Source organism: Xiphophorus hellerii, chromosome 7 (assembly GCF_003331165.1).
Source record: "Xiphophorus hellerii strain 12219 chromosome 7, Xiphophorus_hellerii-4.1, whole genome shotgun sequence".
Taxonomy (NCBI): Eukaryota; Metazoa; Chordata; class Actinopteri; order Cyprinodontiformes; family Poeciliidae; genus Xiphophorus; species Xiphophorus hellerii.
In genome coordinates, this window is record NC_045678.1 from 16,784,131 (window position 1) to 16,798,200 (window position 14,070).

Genomic DNA, 14,070 nt, shown 5'->3' on the forward strand with positions numbered 1-14,070 from the left:
GCAGAAAGTCAAAAACAGAAACAGTTTTTTTTTTTTAATCAGGTAGGATGCTAAACTTCTACCTGAACACAACTACAGGTGTTCATTAGCAATTTAAGCTTAACAGAGAAATTAAGCTTGCTAGAAAGTTTAGCCATAGCAATAGCACGTCAAAATTAGCTTACGTTGGATACACAGTTTTAAAATCAAATTCTAATGAAATGACATGGAAACATTTGTGTGTTTCACTGACAACTTTACCTCAAGGTTAACAAGCTCAGCTTGCTTGGAGGACTGACTGTAGCATTAGCACTGTTGACAAACAAATAAATGCATAGTTTTTTTTAAAATGCATTTCTGAAATCTATTCTAACCAAATGTCATGTAGCCCCTTCCTCTGATAATTATGACTAAGATATGACGTTAGCTGACGTCATGTGTCTCAGGATTAATAAGTGAAGTTGGCTAGCAAGTTTGACGTTAACATTAACAAAGTTGCAAAGCTAAAGCTGAAATTACACTTACATTTCTGCTTCAGCACAGAAACTTTTTCAAGGACAGGTTTTATCACAGTTCTCAAATTTTAGTAATCCGATATATTAATCCTTTTAAAAATCCATCAAATGCTAGCTATTAGCATTGTAGTTTTCTCCTGGAACCCACAAATATTGAATGAGGGTATTGACTGACTGAATGCCCTCAGCTAATTTTTGTTGACGCCCCAACATTTTGCAGTCTAAATATTAGGATTTAACTGTCATCGACTGCAGCATTTTCAAACTTGATAAGTTTCAAATGATTTGAATGAATATTACTCAATGCTGATTCTTTTTGCAGTGCACTGTACCAGCTGGAGTTATAACAGCTCATTCAATAGTCTCAAAAATTGAAATAATATGTTCAATATATAAAATATCTTTGGTGCGTGTTGCTTCAGTTCCAAGGCGTGTGTCTATGTTCTCTTCAATCTACGTGAATAATGTGGGTCAACTTGCTCGTCCTCAGAGATCAGAGGCTTGTTGTGAGACGTGAGAAGTGTTTGCCTGATGGTCTAGTTAAGCTCCAGGCTGTCTTGGATCTTGTTCCCGTCTCCGTTTCTCTTGCAAGGCTGAGTTCATAAAACGTCTGGGGGGGAGAAAAAAAAAAGTCTCCCTGACTCCACAGAGTCTGAGGAACTTGTCTTCTTTTTTTGCCCTCCCTCATCTTTCCCCTCTGGCATGCCAGAAACTTGCTGTAGCTCCTCATGCTTCTACTTTCTGCTCTTCTAAACAACTGGTAATGGAAAATACCAAGCACATACATTTCAAGAATCCCCATAAATTCTGCCAACAAGGGTGGTTTTTGATAAGGGACATATTGCCATCTGCCCTGGGCAGCATTATCTGGGGGGAAACCATTGAGACACAAAAAACTTTCTGTCTGTTACTCCGCAAAGTAACTTTGTATTGCTTGTTGCAAACACTCAAGTGGGGGATTTTTATGCTGTGTAAGCAATGTAAGTACACTGCGGCTAGCTGACGACACTGAAGTTGGTGACGGATTTGCAGCTTACAAGCTGGCATTTATTTATTTATTTACTTATTTTAAAACTCTCTGACTGCCCAAACCTTTCCTTAAGAGGAATTTGAGATTCATGGAACCTTTATTCTGTTTGAGATATGCAAAAAAGAATATTTTTGAAAGGTTTTGAGCACAAGGACCACCTTGGCTAGATATTAAAAAAAAAACACAAAATGTGGTCAGCCAAGTCAAGGTCAATGCTAGTTAACAGATTAAAAAAAATGTTAAATTTCTGACAAGTTACAGGATAAATAAATATAAGAACATAAACCTTTTTTGAAGAAGGTTTTTTGATCTTTCTAGTTGTGGGTGTGTTGACAGCAGAATTGCGGTAGTCTACAGAGGATTGGGACTTACTAAGAGCAACTTTCAAGGAAGACTTACCTCTGCCTACCAGTGCCATAAAGGTCAAATATGTACAAATAATTACAAAAACAATCCAACAGAATTGTTTAATTAACACATAATGGATAACTGGTATGTTAGCTACTTCAAAGGTTTGCTAACTCAACCCAAACCACCTAAGCTAATCAATCGTCATAGTTAGTTAGCAACCCAAGTTAATTAATCCTGCAGAGCTTATATAAGGTGGGTATTTGCATGAAAGCTAATGGTAGCATGATGGCTTAACTACTAAGTTTCTAACATGGTTGACTAACCAAGAAGTTTCCATATTTCTTGTAATAATTTGAAATGAATTGACCTTTTAGATTTAATATTGTTTAAAAAGTATAGCACATGTTAAAAAAACATGTCTAATTTTGCTTCCTAGTATGTAAAATATAAGCTATATGTCTGCCATGATATATTGCAAAACTAAACCATTGTTTCTATATTAAGTGCCACCAGCACATAAAGATTTTTTTCTCACATACTTGCAGCCTTGTATTTTATAAGTTCTGTTCTAAAAATATCGGCATAATATTAATTAGCCTAAACGTTTTATCGCTTATGCCAAATTACCCAAGACAACCAATTGTTACTGTTGCTTAGCAACCTTAGCTCTACAACGGAGACGAGGAGCAAACAGCACCAAGATATACATTTTGTAAGTACCTAGACGTGTTTGTATCTGTCTGGTTAAGGAGTTCCTACTATTTGTAGGTATTCTAGTTAAATATTGTTAGATAAATAAGAATTTGGCGCTTAAAACTCTTTGGAGTTGTTCCCGTTTGGAAAGGTGAACAAAGGTTGAATAATGACAGTCGACTGTCAGCTATGAGGTAGAAATATTCCTAAGCTATTAATTATGTCAGCATCTCCAGATGTGTTTGCAGCTGCCTTGACAAGAATTTTTTGCATTTTATGCTAATTATATAATTATTACTGCTAAAATAATTAAGGCGTTTCCTTTTAATCTGACTTTTAATGAGGATTTAAGTTGATATTTGAGAGCACTTTGATGATGTATCAAACTATTAGTATGTTTTAATGATATATCCAACTAAATCTCTCCATAAAGAGTATGAATGTTTTTCTATGTGTTTCTGAACATTAAACTAAATCCACTAAATGAAGAATCAAAATTTTCATATGAAAAAAAAGATATTTGAACTCATTTTTTTGCAATAAAAATAACTAAATAGAGGTTTTTTTTTCCTTTTTTTTCTTTTAAAGAGACATTTGAAAAAAATGAATTATTAAAAGAACCAGTAGTCTGAACAGCATGTGGCTAAGTAAAAAGCTGAATGCATGAGCACAGGAAACATTTTATTTAAATAACATTTGACCATATATGAAACACTGCTAAAATAAATAAGACCAAACCACAATAAAAAAATGGGATACAAGTAAATCAGAGGTGGAACAATCAGTAGCTTGTACGGTGATTAATGAATTTGCACCAACATCCTAAGGAGAAGAGTCAGAGCAACAAAGACTGTAAAAAAAAGATGTGATAAAATAAGCTATTTACAAAGACCTTTACCATTCTTGTATATTTATATCAACTAAGCTATCTGAGGAGTGAATATGCTATTTTTCCCGCAGAACAAATTGAGGTCATATTGCAAAAGGCACAATACAGTTAGGATATAATTTTCGCTACATCTGTGACAGCCAGGTTGTCCTGATGTCAAAGTTTTCAGGTTTCTTTTCCAGAAAATGTCAAAAAAAAGTGACGTCCGCGTAAAAGTGGGCTCGTAGCCTTGCTGTAAATGCTTTGGGTAATAGTGGTTCATTCATCCCTCACACAAAGAAAATAAATAAATACAAAAATAAGTGTAGAAATCTGTGTCCATCACATCACCAGCATCAAACTTAGTCCATGAACCTGTCTTGCTGCGTTAATTTCTGCTAGCTTCTGCGCGTAACGACGCACACGAGGTCTGTGAAATCAAGGTATTGGCATTTATTTATTGTCTGATTTAGAACCGATGCTTTTTGTTGTTGTTGTTGTTGTTATTTTTATTTCAGAATATCGTCCCAGCGCTTATAGCTGAGTTGTGGTGGTGCTGGACCAAAGGAGGCTGCAGATGCGTCGTAGAGTTCGTTGAATACCAAGAGTAGTTTGCCAAAAACGACGAAGGCGCAGTCGTGTTGGGAGGGCTGCCGCTGCTCTGAGGTAAAACCGAGCTGACACCGTTCATTCTTTGAGTCTGTGGAAAGTCCCAGGCAGTAGTCGACGGAGACGTACACGGAGGAGATTCACTGGAAGCAACGTGTTGCTCTGGGGGGATCTCGCCACTTTTCCACAGCTTCTTGAACTTGGAGCGGCGGTTCTGGAACCAGATTTTGACCTGAGCCGGACACAGATAGCAACACCGATTAACCACATTTAAATCTCCATTTGTCAGTTTAATTAGGAAAGTTGACATGTGACAGCACAAAGCCTTGCCTCAAATGCACCCACCTGTGTTTGCGTAAGGCCCAGCGAAGCTGCCAGCTCGGCCCGTTCTGGCAGAGCCAAATACTGGGTCTTTTGAAACCTCCGCTGAAGAGCAGCCAGTTGGAAGCTGGAGTAAATGGTTCGAGGTTTCCTGACCTTCTTTGGTTTTCCATTAACCATCCGAATTTCTGGCTCGCTTTCTTCTTTCTCTAATGGGAAAATCCAAAGCAATTTAAGTTAGGAATTTAGCTACTTCTTTTTAGTCAAAACTTTTTCTTTTTGCACATTTGCAGCGGTTTGTGTACATGAAATAATCAACTACATTTAGATGCATCCAATTAAAAATTGGGGTACAAGTAAGTTATGTATTAAAAACAGAGAAAGGAACTTGTTTTGAATAATAGTTTCTAATCACACTGCACAAATCATTTTTGGAATTTGTGTCCCGGCAAATGGCCAGACGTTATTCTGCATCACAAACAAAATGCGTAAAAGTCGATAAAATGCGTGCACTTCCCAGGAAGAAAGATTACCTGTCTCGGCTGGAGTAGGAGAGGAGTTGGAGCCGTAAGAGCCGTATGCACCATACGAAGAATTAAAACCCAGGTCGTATGACTTTGCATTAGGATATGGCACAGAGCCCGTGGCGCTGCCATGGTACTGGTAAGAGCCGAGCTGGCCAAAGGGAGACCCGGCGCAGTGCCCTGGCTGCTGGTTGTTGTAAAAACTGCTGTCCGTCGCCGTGGAGACCGGCAGAGTAGGGGACTCCTGCGATTTGTGCAAGCTGTGGTAATTGTTTGAGGTAATCTGGTTCGAATGCATATCTGTGTTCAGGTTCTCAAAAACCCCCGTCATCTTGGGTTGGGAACGGCGCAGCCTCGGAGACGATGCGTGCGCAAAAAATGGCAAAATTTCTTGGCAAAAAGCACGAGTCAGATCTTGAACCTTTTTGTGAGTCAAAACGCATCCCCGTGCAAACTGTGGCAAAATCAGCGGAAGGTGTGTCCTCCTCTTCCCTGTGGCCTGTGATTATCTGCCACGGTTGGCGGTGGGAGCGCATTTATGAGAGAGTGAGAGGGAGAGCTCCTGTTTCTGAGGCAACCAATGAGTATAGGGCTCCACGGCTGACTACTCCCCACGCCAGTTTCTATTATTTGCTTAGGTCTATGTTTCCTGGTTGTCTGAAGGCATTATAAAGAATTAGAAAGAAAAGAAACACTAAAGTCACAAAATATCAGGATCATTGTTTATCTCTTCTCTCCATTTCGACAGATAAACAAGAAGCAGTGAAAATAGATATTAGCAAAAGGAATCGCCACACAAATGCAGTAAATTGTTTTTACTGGCTTTTCTTTTAGTTTATTTTTTTATCTTCAGATTGTGCTTACAGTGAGTTATGTAGGAGTCTGGGTGTGTTTACTGAATGGCCAGTAAGTGTCTAAAAGAACATCTGACTTACCTTATATAAGAAGTAAAGGCCAATGGCCAACCGGAATGCAGAATGAACTTAAACTGTGAGATTCACACTGGATGCTATAATATGATTTCCACAGAGTGTTACTACAGCGCACCCAAGTGTCGAAACAAGCAAAAATTCTTTCTTTTTGTTTCGTTCATTTTCCACACTTCCTGCAAGTGGACAGCAGACACCCTCTATTGATTTTGCTGCTATATTACCGGTCTTTAGATCCTATCTAGTTTTGCTGTCGGACAAATGTAAATAAATTAATGACTAAATAAATCAATTGTCGTGTGTAATTCGATTTATTATACAGGTGCGTTCGTCCATTGCCATAAGATGGCAGTATAGTTCCGTCTACTTAAAGATTTTTTTTGGTTTGTTTTGTTTTTTATAAAATGCCAGTGGTTGATAAAGTTAACATTCATCCATCAGCAAAGCCAAGAAAGAGGGTTAGAGCTCGTAAGAAGATTAATTGAGCTAAACAACTCTGTGGACGTTTATGCCAGAGTTATAGTGATACCTTATTTTTGTTGATTAAATTTCTGACTTACAAGACAGACGTACTTAGCTAAACATACATAGCTAAAAGATACACAAGTTTAGCTTTTTGCGCACTGTACAGGATTAAAGCACACAACAAATTTCCTGATTTAGTTCAGTTTGGATTCCAACAAATACTTCTGCCTCCTACATGTCTGAATATTTGTAATTTTTTGAAAACTTTTAAAAAAATTTATTAGTTTATATAGATTTTATTATTATTTGGTTGATTTACCCTTTAAAACGTATGTATTTTCACAAGCTTTTCACAATGACTTAAAGAACTGGTGTAACTGATTCAGATTTGCTCAAACAACTTTTCAGTTCTTACCATATTTTTATGGACTTTCTTATGGCTACTCTAAAACACAGACTTTGTTGTCTTTTAAAGATTGTCGCTAATTCATAGGGATGCTTAAGCCCATTTTGCCTACACTTTAACATCCTGGCTGATGTGTAGAGATGTTTCAATATTTCCACATAATGATTTTTATTTTATGAAGTGAGCCACTTCCTCCTCACAAACACAGCTACAACACGATGCTCCACCTCCATGCTTCACAGGTGGGATGGTGTTTTCAGGCTTGAAAAGTTTTTTTTCTCTTCTTGTCTCCAAATGTAATCATGGTCTCTGAGATTATTCAGAACATCCCTCAAAATCTGTATAATTTCCGAGTTTTGAAATTATAAAGGCACGTCAACATGAATTTATCAGATCCCAGTGAAGAGTGACATCCACTGAGTATATTTTACTTCCATGAAGTTATTGCACTGGATAAAGGCAGCTTTTAAAACAGCTTAAATGGTAATATCCTGAACTTAATGAAAAGGTTCAATAAATGTGGGATAACATTTTATCTGCCATCATTCAGTGTTATTCTGACACAGCAGTTCTGCAGCTCCAGACGTTTGTTATTCATTGTGCTGCATCTTGTTATGAATGTTTTCATTCCAACCCCAGGCTGAGAAATGCTGACAGCATCATGTGCGCTCATTTTCTTAGCCTAATTAAAACCTGTCTGCAGTCGCTGAATACAGGAATTTGTTGCAACAGATAATTTTTCTACTGTGTTCTGTAAACGTTCTATAAAATAAGTAAAATAGTATTTTATTTTAAATTTGTATTAGTTTTAAGCTCTTGCTGTTGTTGATTGTCTATGATTGTTACTATGAAATCTATTCTTGTGACAGACAAAAAATTGTTTTTTTTTTGGTATAAGGGTCTATTATGTTTTACATTTTTTGTATTCAATTGAAAACATATTTAAAGCCATCTTCTTCTACATAAAATGATATATTATGAAGTTATCAATATTTCAGAGTGTCTTTTAAAATTAGCACCAGAAGGTGCTGAAACAAAAAAACACAAACTCTAAAATATTTTGACAGGGCACCATTTTAGAAAAATATAGACATTTTCAACTCCTCTCCTTGCTTGGTAAGCTGAATAATTAATTGCAATGTCAGCCATATCTGGTAAATTGATCCTAAATTATATTTTTCCTCTTCTGTCACAGAACAGCTGGTATAATGAACCTTCCAGGGTTGAGTGACTTCAGGGAAAAGAAGGCAAGTGACCATATGAGGATATAATTTATTAGAAATGTATTTATTGTCTCTAGAACTTTCAGATAAAACAGTTTTTTCTTAAACTAAAACTATAAGCATATTTAGCACTACATCTAAAAAAGAAGCAGAAATTTAATTTATAGCCACTTTTCCCCTGCAATCAATAATTTAGCCTCAAGCCTCACCCCTATGTCACCATTCATTATTAAAATACTATAAAAGCGTCAGATATGGCATAGTCACACTTAATATTTTAAGTACAATATTTTTCAAACACCAACTCAACTCATCCTGCTACTTTTGAACTGTTTGGGTGATTTGATTATTTTCACTTTCTTTGTAATTCCAGTATTTTTTTAATTATTATTTTGATTTGTGTACAGTTGCAACATTTACTTTCCCCAGTTGAGCTACATTGACTTTGCACCCATCCATCTTTTATATCTTTTAATGATTCAGTTGTTGCTGTTATTGTATTGTTCGACTGTTTTTTTTGCAGCAGTGTTTGGGTGGGAGGTTCATGTTTACATTTCCTTGTGTTAAATGGAGGCAGATTCCTGTTTCTGCATTGATTTGGTTGTCGGTTCTTTTTCCAGATTTCCTGCTGAGTTAGCCAAGGCACTGAGTTCATCACCTTGGCAACTCCCCCTTTAACTCAAATCACATTATTAGGAGTTTTTCAGCCTTGGCATAAAAATGCTTATACACTAACCAAGGTAGCAGCAGGGGCTTGGTGTGCTTCTCCATTGTTTCCAACAAGTTTTAAGCCAACAATTCAGAGTCAGCATGGAAAATGTCTTTGGGACTCACCTCATGTGTTTCTTACAAACATGGAAATGATCTACCAACTGTTTCTTGACCTCTCTGCTTCAAAGGTTGAGCTTGCTTGACTCCGGACACGAGCAGAGTTTAAGTCGGAAGTCTTTGGCGGCGTGTTCTTAACTGGGCATGCGTTTCCTCACAATCAGACACAGTGGCTTTTCCCCCCCTGTGAGAAACTATTTTTATCAACAAAAGCGTTAATGACGAGTTCAGGCCGGCGCTAACAATGGTAAGGAAGTGTCCAGTGCTGAGCTCATAACCGATGCAGAAGTTGATGTTCGATGAGTCATTCATAGAAGATGTTTGCTAAAATAAAAAAAGTTTCTGCTGTGTTTCTTATTCTGCAAACTGAACAAAATGGTAAAATACCAGATCTAGTCACTGTTAATACTGAAAGAAAAGCCTATTACTTTTAACTTTTTATAGTTTTGAATGATTCTATCAAAGGTGTTAAAACTTTACATGCAAAGCCTTGCAGAAGTATTCATACCCATCAGTGTTCTTTGTTTTTTTTCCAAGTAATAACCTCTAACTTCCACCTCAAATTGATTATTTTAAGATATATACTTATTACTATACAATTTTGAAGTAAAAGGAAAATACTACGTTTTTTTCGGGGGGGTTTCTAAACAGATAAGTATCTTTTAAGTGTGAAATGTATATATTTAACCCTCCTGCTGTTCCTTGGATTTTAAGGATTGATTTATACGTATATAGACTATATAGACTCCCTTTTGGTATTTTACTAATTAGGTGACTTCCTAAGGCAATTGGTTGCACTAGATTTTAGGGGTATCAGAATGAATGGGGATGAATACATTATTCGCAGCAAACCTTTCAGATTTTTCAGGATATGTGCTGCTTTGTGAAGGACTCTTAAAAAAAGCCCAACAAAATAAAACACGGTTTGTACTTTGTAATGTGACAAAATTTTAAAAAGTTTAAAGGGTGTCAATACTTCTGCAAATCTCTTTAAATTCTGTTACTGAAACTCGTCTGTTATACCTGTAAGTTCCTCTTTGAGGACCGAAGCCTCACCTAATAATTATTAAATGTTCAGAGTCTAACATGACAAAAGCAAAAATGGTTTCCTATTTTTGCTGGGCCGACAAAGGAATCCCCAGAGTTCCCAGTGTTGTCTGCATGGGCCCGGTCAGAGGAGGAATAATGAGAGGTCTGAGAGGTTCTGCTCCCCTCTTTGTTGATTCTGTGGCACGCCCACTCCCTCACCACCCCCACCCTTTGTGCGAGTGGAGCGGGGCAGATTTACTGCGGATGGCCTCCTCACAAAGGATCAGCGCCCTGTCACAACACGACCAGGATGAGCTGCTCCAACTTTCACACAACGTGTGTTTAATGAACAGCCACTGATGCAGACACAACTTTTGTTTTCATATCTCCTTCCACATAACAGGGAGTAAATATTCCACCCTTCTGTTGAGGGAATCACAGCTAAGATGATCTAATTCCTGCTGACTTTGGTTTACATTATGCTTGCTGAATTGCAAAGAATTCACTTCTTATCTCAAGGACAAACTCAAGAAAAGTCAAATACTTGCAATGGCTGTTTGTTTCATTAATCTTGCACCTGATAGCCCATCGTACTCCAGTTTTTTCTTAACAATGCATCAATTTATTCACATCTGTTTTGCCTTGGTGTCTCAGGTTGTGCATCACCTGGTCTTTGGAGCATCCCGTACAAATACATAACTTACAAAATATAAAAATCTGAGCTTTACTGTGATTTCTCAACTCAATCCCAGAAAATTGTACTCTCTTATTTTGACCTATTTGCAATTCTAGACTTTTGCTCAACGTCAGATAAGATAAAAAAGAAACTTGAAACATTCCAGTTTCTTTGTGCTTCATAAATTGACGCTTTCAACACAATTAGGTATCAGTTACAGTATAGATAAGTTATTCTTATGTCAAACAATACAGTCTTTTTCCCTCTTTGACTGTAGCCCTTAGCATGTTTTAACTTCTTGCATCACCAGCTGGTAACTGGGAGTTTTCTTGGCTCTCTGTGACACATGGCTTCAGTTTCTTCTGTCTGCCCGTGCGACATGGACCCAGTTTTGAAACCCAAGTATCCGTTCATACTGTCTCACAAATAGTGCTGCTGTTTGAGCTCCAAGAACCTACAAATGTCATCATGTTAGACGCAAAGTGAATATAAACAGAATCAAATAGATATTTGTACATACACAAATCTGAGATTCGCTGCTTGTAAATAAATAGGTTAATCAAATAGTGGAACATTTTCTACATTTAATTGATTGCTGTGAAGAAACCTTGTTCTTAATGTAGATACAACATGAGTCTTGTGTTTAAAGCTGTATCATATGCTTCATGGGATCTTAAAGTCATCAGTGGTGTATTATGTTTTGGTACACAGCATGCTGCTTAGAAACAGCTGGTCATTTTGGAAATGCTTTCTCACCCACACCTCAGTAACTTTTGGGCTTGAATTCCTCCATCTCTGATATTTTGTCCCTCAGGACATTGAAACTTCAGCAGCATGCCCTTCTGGCCCATCAGGGTTTGGATTTCAGAGCCTTGAACACCAAAAGTGTTCAACATGAAAGAAGGTAATCAGAGTAATCCAATGGAGAAATATAATTGTTTTTGTTCGCTAAACTGTATTGAAAGGAACTATTTTTCAAACTGATTATTGTCCTTTCTTTCTGCTGGGACCACATTACAACAGTGTGGTATTTTATTTGGGAGAAATAAATGGAAATTAGTATGTTTTCCATTAAAGCTTGAAAAAAGACTGAGTCAAGTTTTTTTTTTTAAAGTAAAGTAAAGCAGAAAATTATCTGACATATAAATATTACTTTAGGCATCAAAACAAATCCTATTCACAAAAACTAATAAAATAAATATTGTTACAAGTTGTGGTGAAAAAAAGCCCTTCTGGCACTTTTGTGTTTTTATTATGAAACTGGTGAATTTCGTTCAATTCAAATTAGGGATATCATTAAACATTCTCTGAACTTTAAGAATCTAAACATTCATAGCATGAAAAAGGAGTCTTCAGTGAATCCTAAAAGGCAGTTCTGTGATTTGACATTTTTGGGGGGTGTGAGGAGGGGTTGCAGACCTTCCTCATGTGAGTTTTCATTTTGTTTGTACAAAACCGCAACTAATCTTGAAAGAAAGGCTCTGTCACCTGCAGGGCTTCACCTGTTGGACTTGCTTCTGCTCTCTGGTTTCTCTCTGATCCCGCTGGCCTCAGACTATACGAGGCCAGGCAGCTTCACCTCCTCTCACAGATCCTGTTACATCTCCACTCAGGGCAATAATGGAAGTACTGTAACCTCAAAGAAAAGGCAGTTAAACCACCTTCGCTCTGCCAAACAGAATGCACCAATTACATCAAGTCTGGTACTAAACCTGCTGAAAGTAACAAACCTATTTACATCACTCTGTTTGGATTAAGTCTGACTTTGTGATGGTCGGACTTATTTATATGTATAAAACTTTAATAAAACACAGTGAAGCAGACTCAGTACTTGATTGAAAAAAAAAGTTTTATTTTTCCTTCTTACCCTTAAAGAAGTTCACCTTACCCCAGGACAGCAACCCTAACATTCAGATTGAGCTACAGCTGAGCTGTTTAGATCAAAACTAAATTACAGGGTCAAAGGGCCCTAAAATGGGTTGTTGTTTTCAAAAACATTGCATTCACACGCCACCAGTTCCAGAAATGCTTTAATCCACATGGAAACACAGAGGCTATGTTTAGTCTCCCAGACCTGAAAGTAGAGCTAAGCATGAAGTATGGCACATTTGCATAAAGCCTAAACATGAGGCTAGTGGTAAACACAACAACAACAACAACAACAACAACAACAACAAAAAATAAGTGCGGAAAACTACGAAGCGTGACTGGAATCTTTGGTAGGACTTTTTGCAGCTGTTGCAGAAGTGTTAGGTTTAGTGAGGTTTTGCAGCAGCTGCAGCACCTGCATGACTCCACCATTGTTGTTTGCAACTCCAATCCTCATGTGCAACTGGTCCAGAGTTGCAATATAACAGAATGTGAAAAGGTTAAAGGGCGTAAATACTTCTGTTTGGGAGAATACATGAAAGCTGTTACTCAGTTTTATTTTTCAGGTTTACTTTTAACACACCTTAATTTGATTCATACCTGGAAAATGGGACTATCTTACATTCATTTATCTGTGCCCGACTATGGGGAGCTAGTGCTTATCTCCAGCATTCATGGGTTCAGGGGTGATATACCTTGGGCAGGTCGCCAATCTGTCGTGGCGCAAAACAACCATGGACACAAACACAACCTCCTAAGGGTAGTTTAGGGAGGATAATTAGCCCAGCATGCATGTTTTTTGACTGTGGGAGGACCTTGGACAGAACCCACGCATGCATGTTGGAAGACCTGCAAGCGCCATGTATTAACTGGCCTGAATTCAAACGCAGTACCTTTTGCTATCACTCAACAGTGCAGCCAACTACAATTATTTGTAGTTAGAGAGTCGCATTAACACTAGATGATGTTGACTTAACCCTGCACTGAAACTAGTGGGTGCAATGGAAAGGCCTGTGATGTGTTCAATACACAGCAACAAAATAAGTGAAAGGAATGCCTTTCACTTATTTTACTCTAGTATTATTTGCAATTAGGAATGTGACAAAGACCCTGCTGCACCCCTCCACACACGCATACACCCATCCAGCCCCCTCTTGCCAGCACACACTCTCTCATACTGCTACAAGCAGAGGCCTTTCGAACTTCAACAATATCCACATTGTGTGTTCTGCTGTGTGATCTTGGCCCATTCTAGTTCAGGCGTCACGCCCCCATTCAACACCAGCAGAACCACCGGGATGACTGGGCATGAAATATGAAGGAACAGCTTTGAAATCCTGGCAGGTTTTGAAAGATGACACATAATGTCCCGTATCACTCCAGATTGCGATGGGGAAACTTCAAACATCTCAAATGCAATTTTCTTAAGAACCAGGAAGCATATGGTTGTTTGTGAAAGTATGATTTAAATATTTAGGTTTTCAATCTCTAGGTTTTTTTTAAAAAATACCTCCAAATTATTAAATGCTAAACAATAAAAAAGTCAACATTTGATTTAAATCCAGTGACAAGCTCAGAAGAAGACCCAATCCTTTATTTGAAGCCAAGAATCTCTGAGCTGACTGGCACTTTAGACCCAAAAGCTCTCAGGCAGTAATTATTTATTAACGAGCATCAGCAGGTGTTCTTAATAACGGAAACATAAATATTGGATTTAGAGTCTTGTTGAGATAAACCTAAGATTACAAATAGATA

At 37.6% G+C, this 14,070-nt stretch overlaps 1 protein-coding gene across 1 annotated transcript; it reads right to left on the bottom strand.

Annotated features, from left to right (window-relative positions):
- Window positions 1-3,228: 3,228 nt before the first annotated feature.
- dlx2a (distal-less homeobox 2a) lies at window positions 3,229-5,441 on the bottom strand. Its single transcript, XM_032568062.1, has 3 exons — window positions 4,900-5,441; window positions 4,391-4,575; window positions 3,229-4,277 (listed from the first exon to the last, which is right to left on the bottom strand). The coding sequence occupies exons 1-3, from the start codon at window positions 5,219-5,221 to the stop codon at window positions 3,951-3,953; spliced, it is 834 nt and encodes a 277-aa protein (XP_032423953.1). The 5' UTR covers window positions 5,222-5,441; the 3' UTR covers window positions 3,229-3,950.
- Between the last annotated feature and the right edge of the window lie 8,629 nt (window positions 5,442-14,070).

Excerpts from the sequence above, each read along its gene's own strand:
- dlx2a (XM_032568062.1), bottom strand. The coding sequence starts at position 5,221 with ATGACGGGGGTTTTTGAGAACCTGAACACAGATATGCATTCGAACCAG. Across the intron at positions 4,576-4,899 it reads TCCTACTCCAGCCGAGACAG|AGAAAGAAGAAAGCGAGCCA; the intron begins GTAATCTTTCTT and ends TTTTCCCATTAG. Across the intron at positions 4,278-4,390 it reads TGGGCCTTACGCAAACACAG|GTCAAAATCTGGTTCCAGAA; the intron begins GTGGGTGCATTT and ends TGTCCGGCTCAG.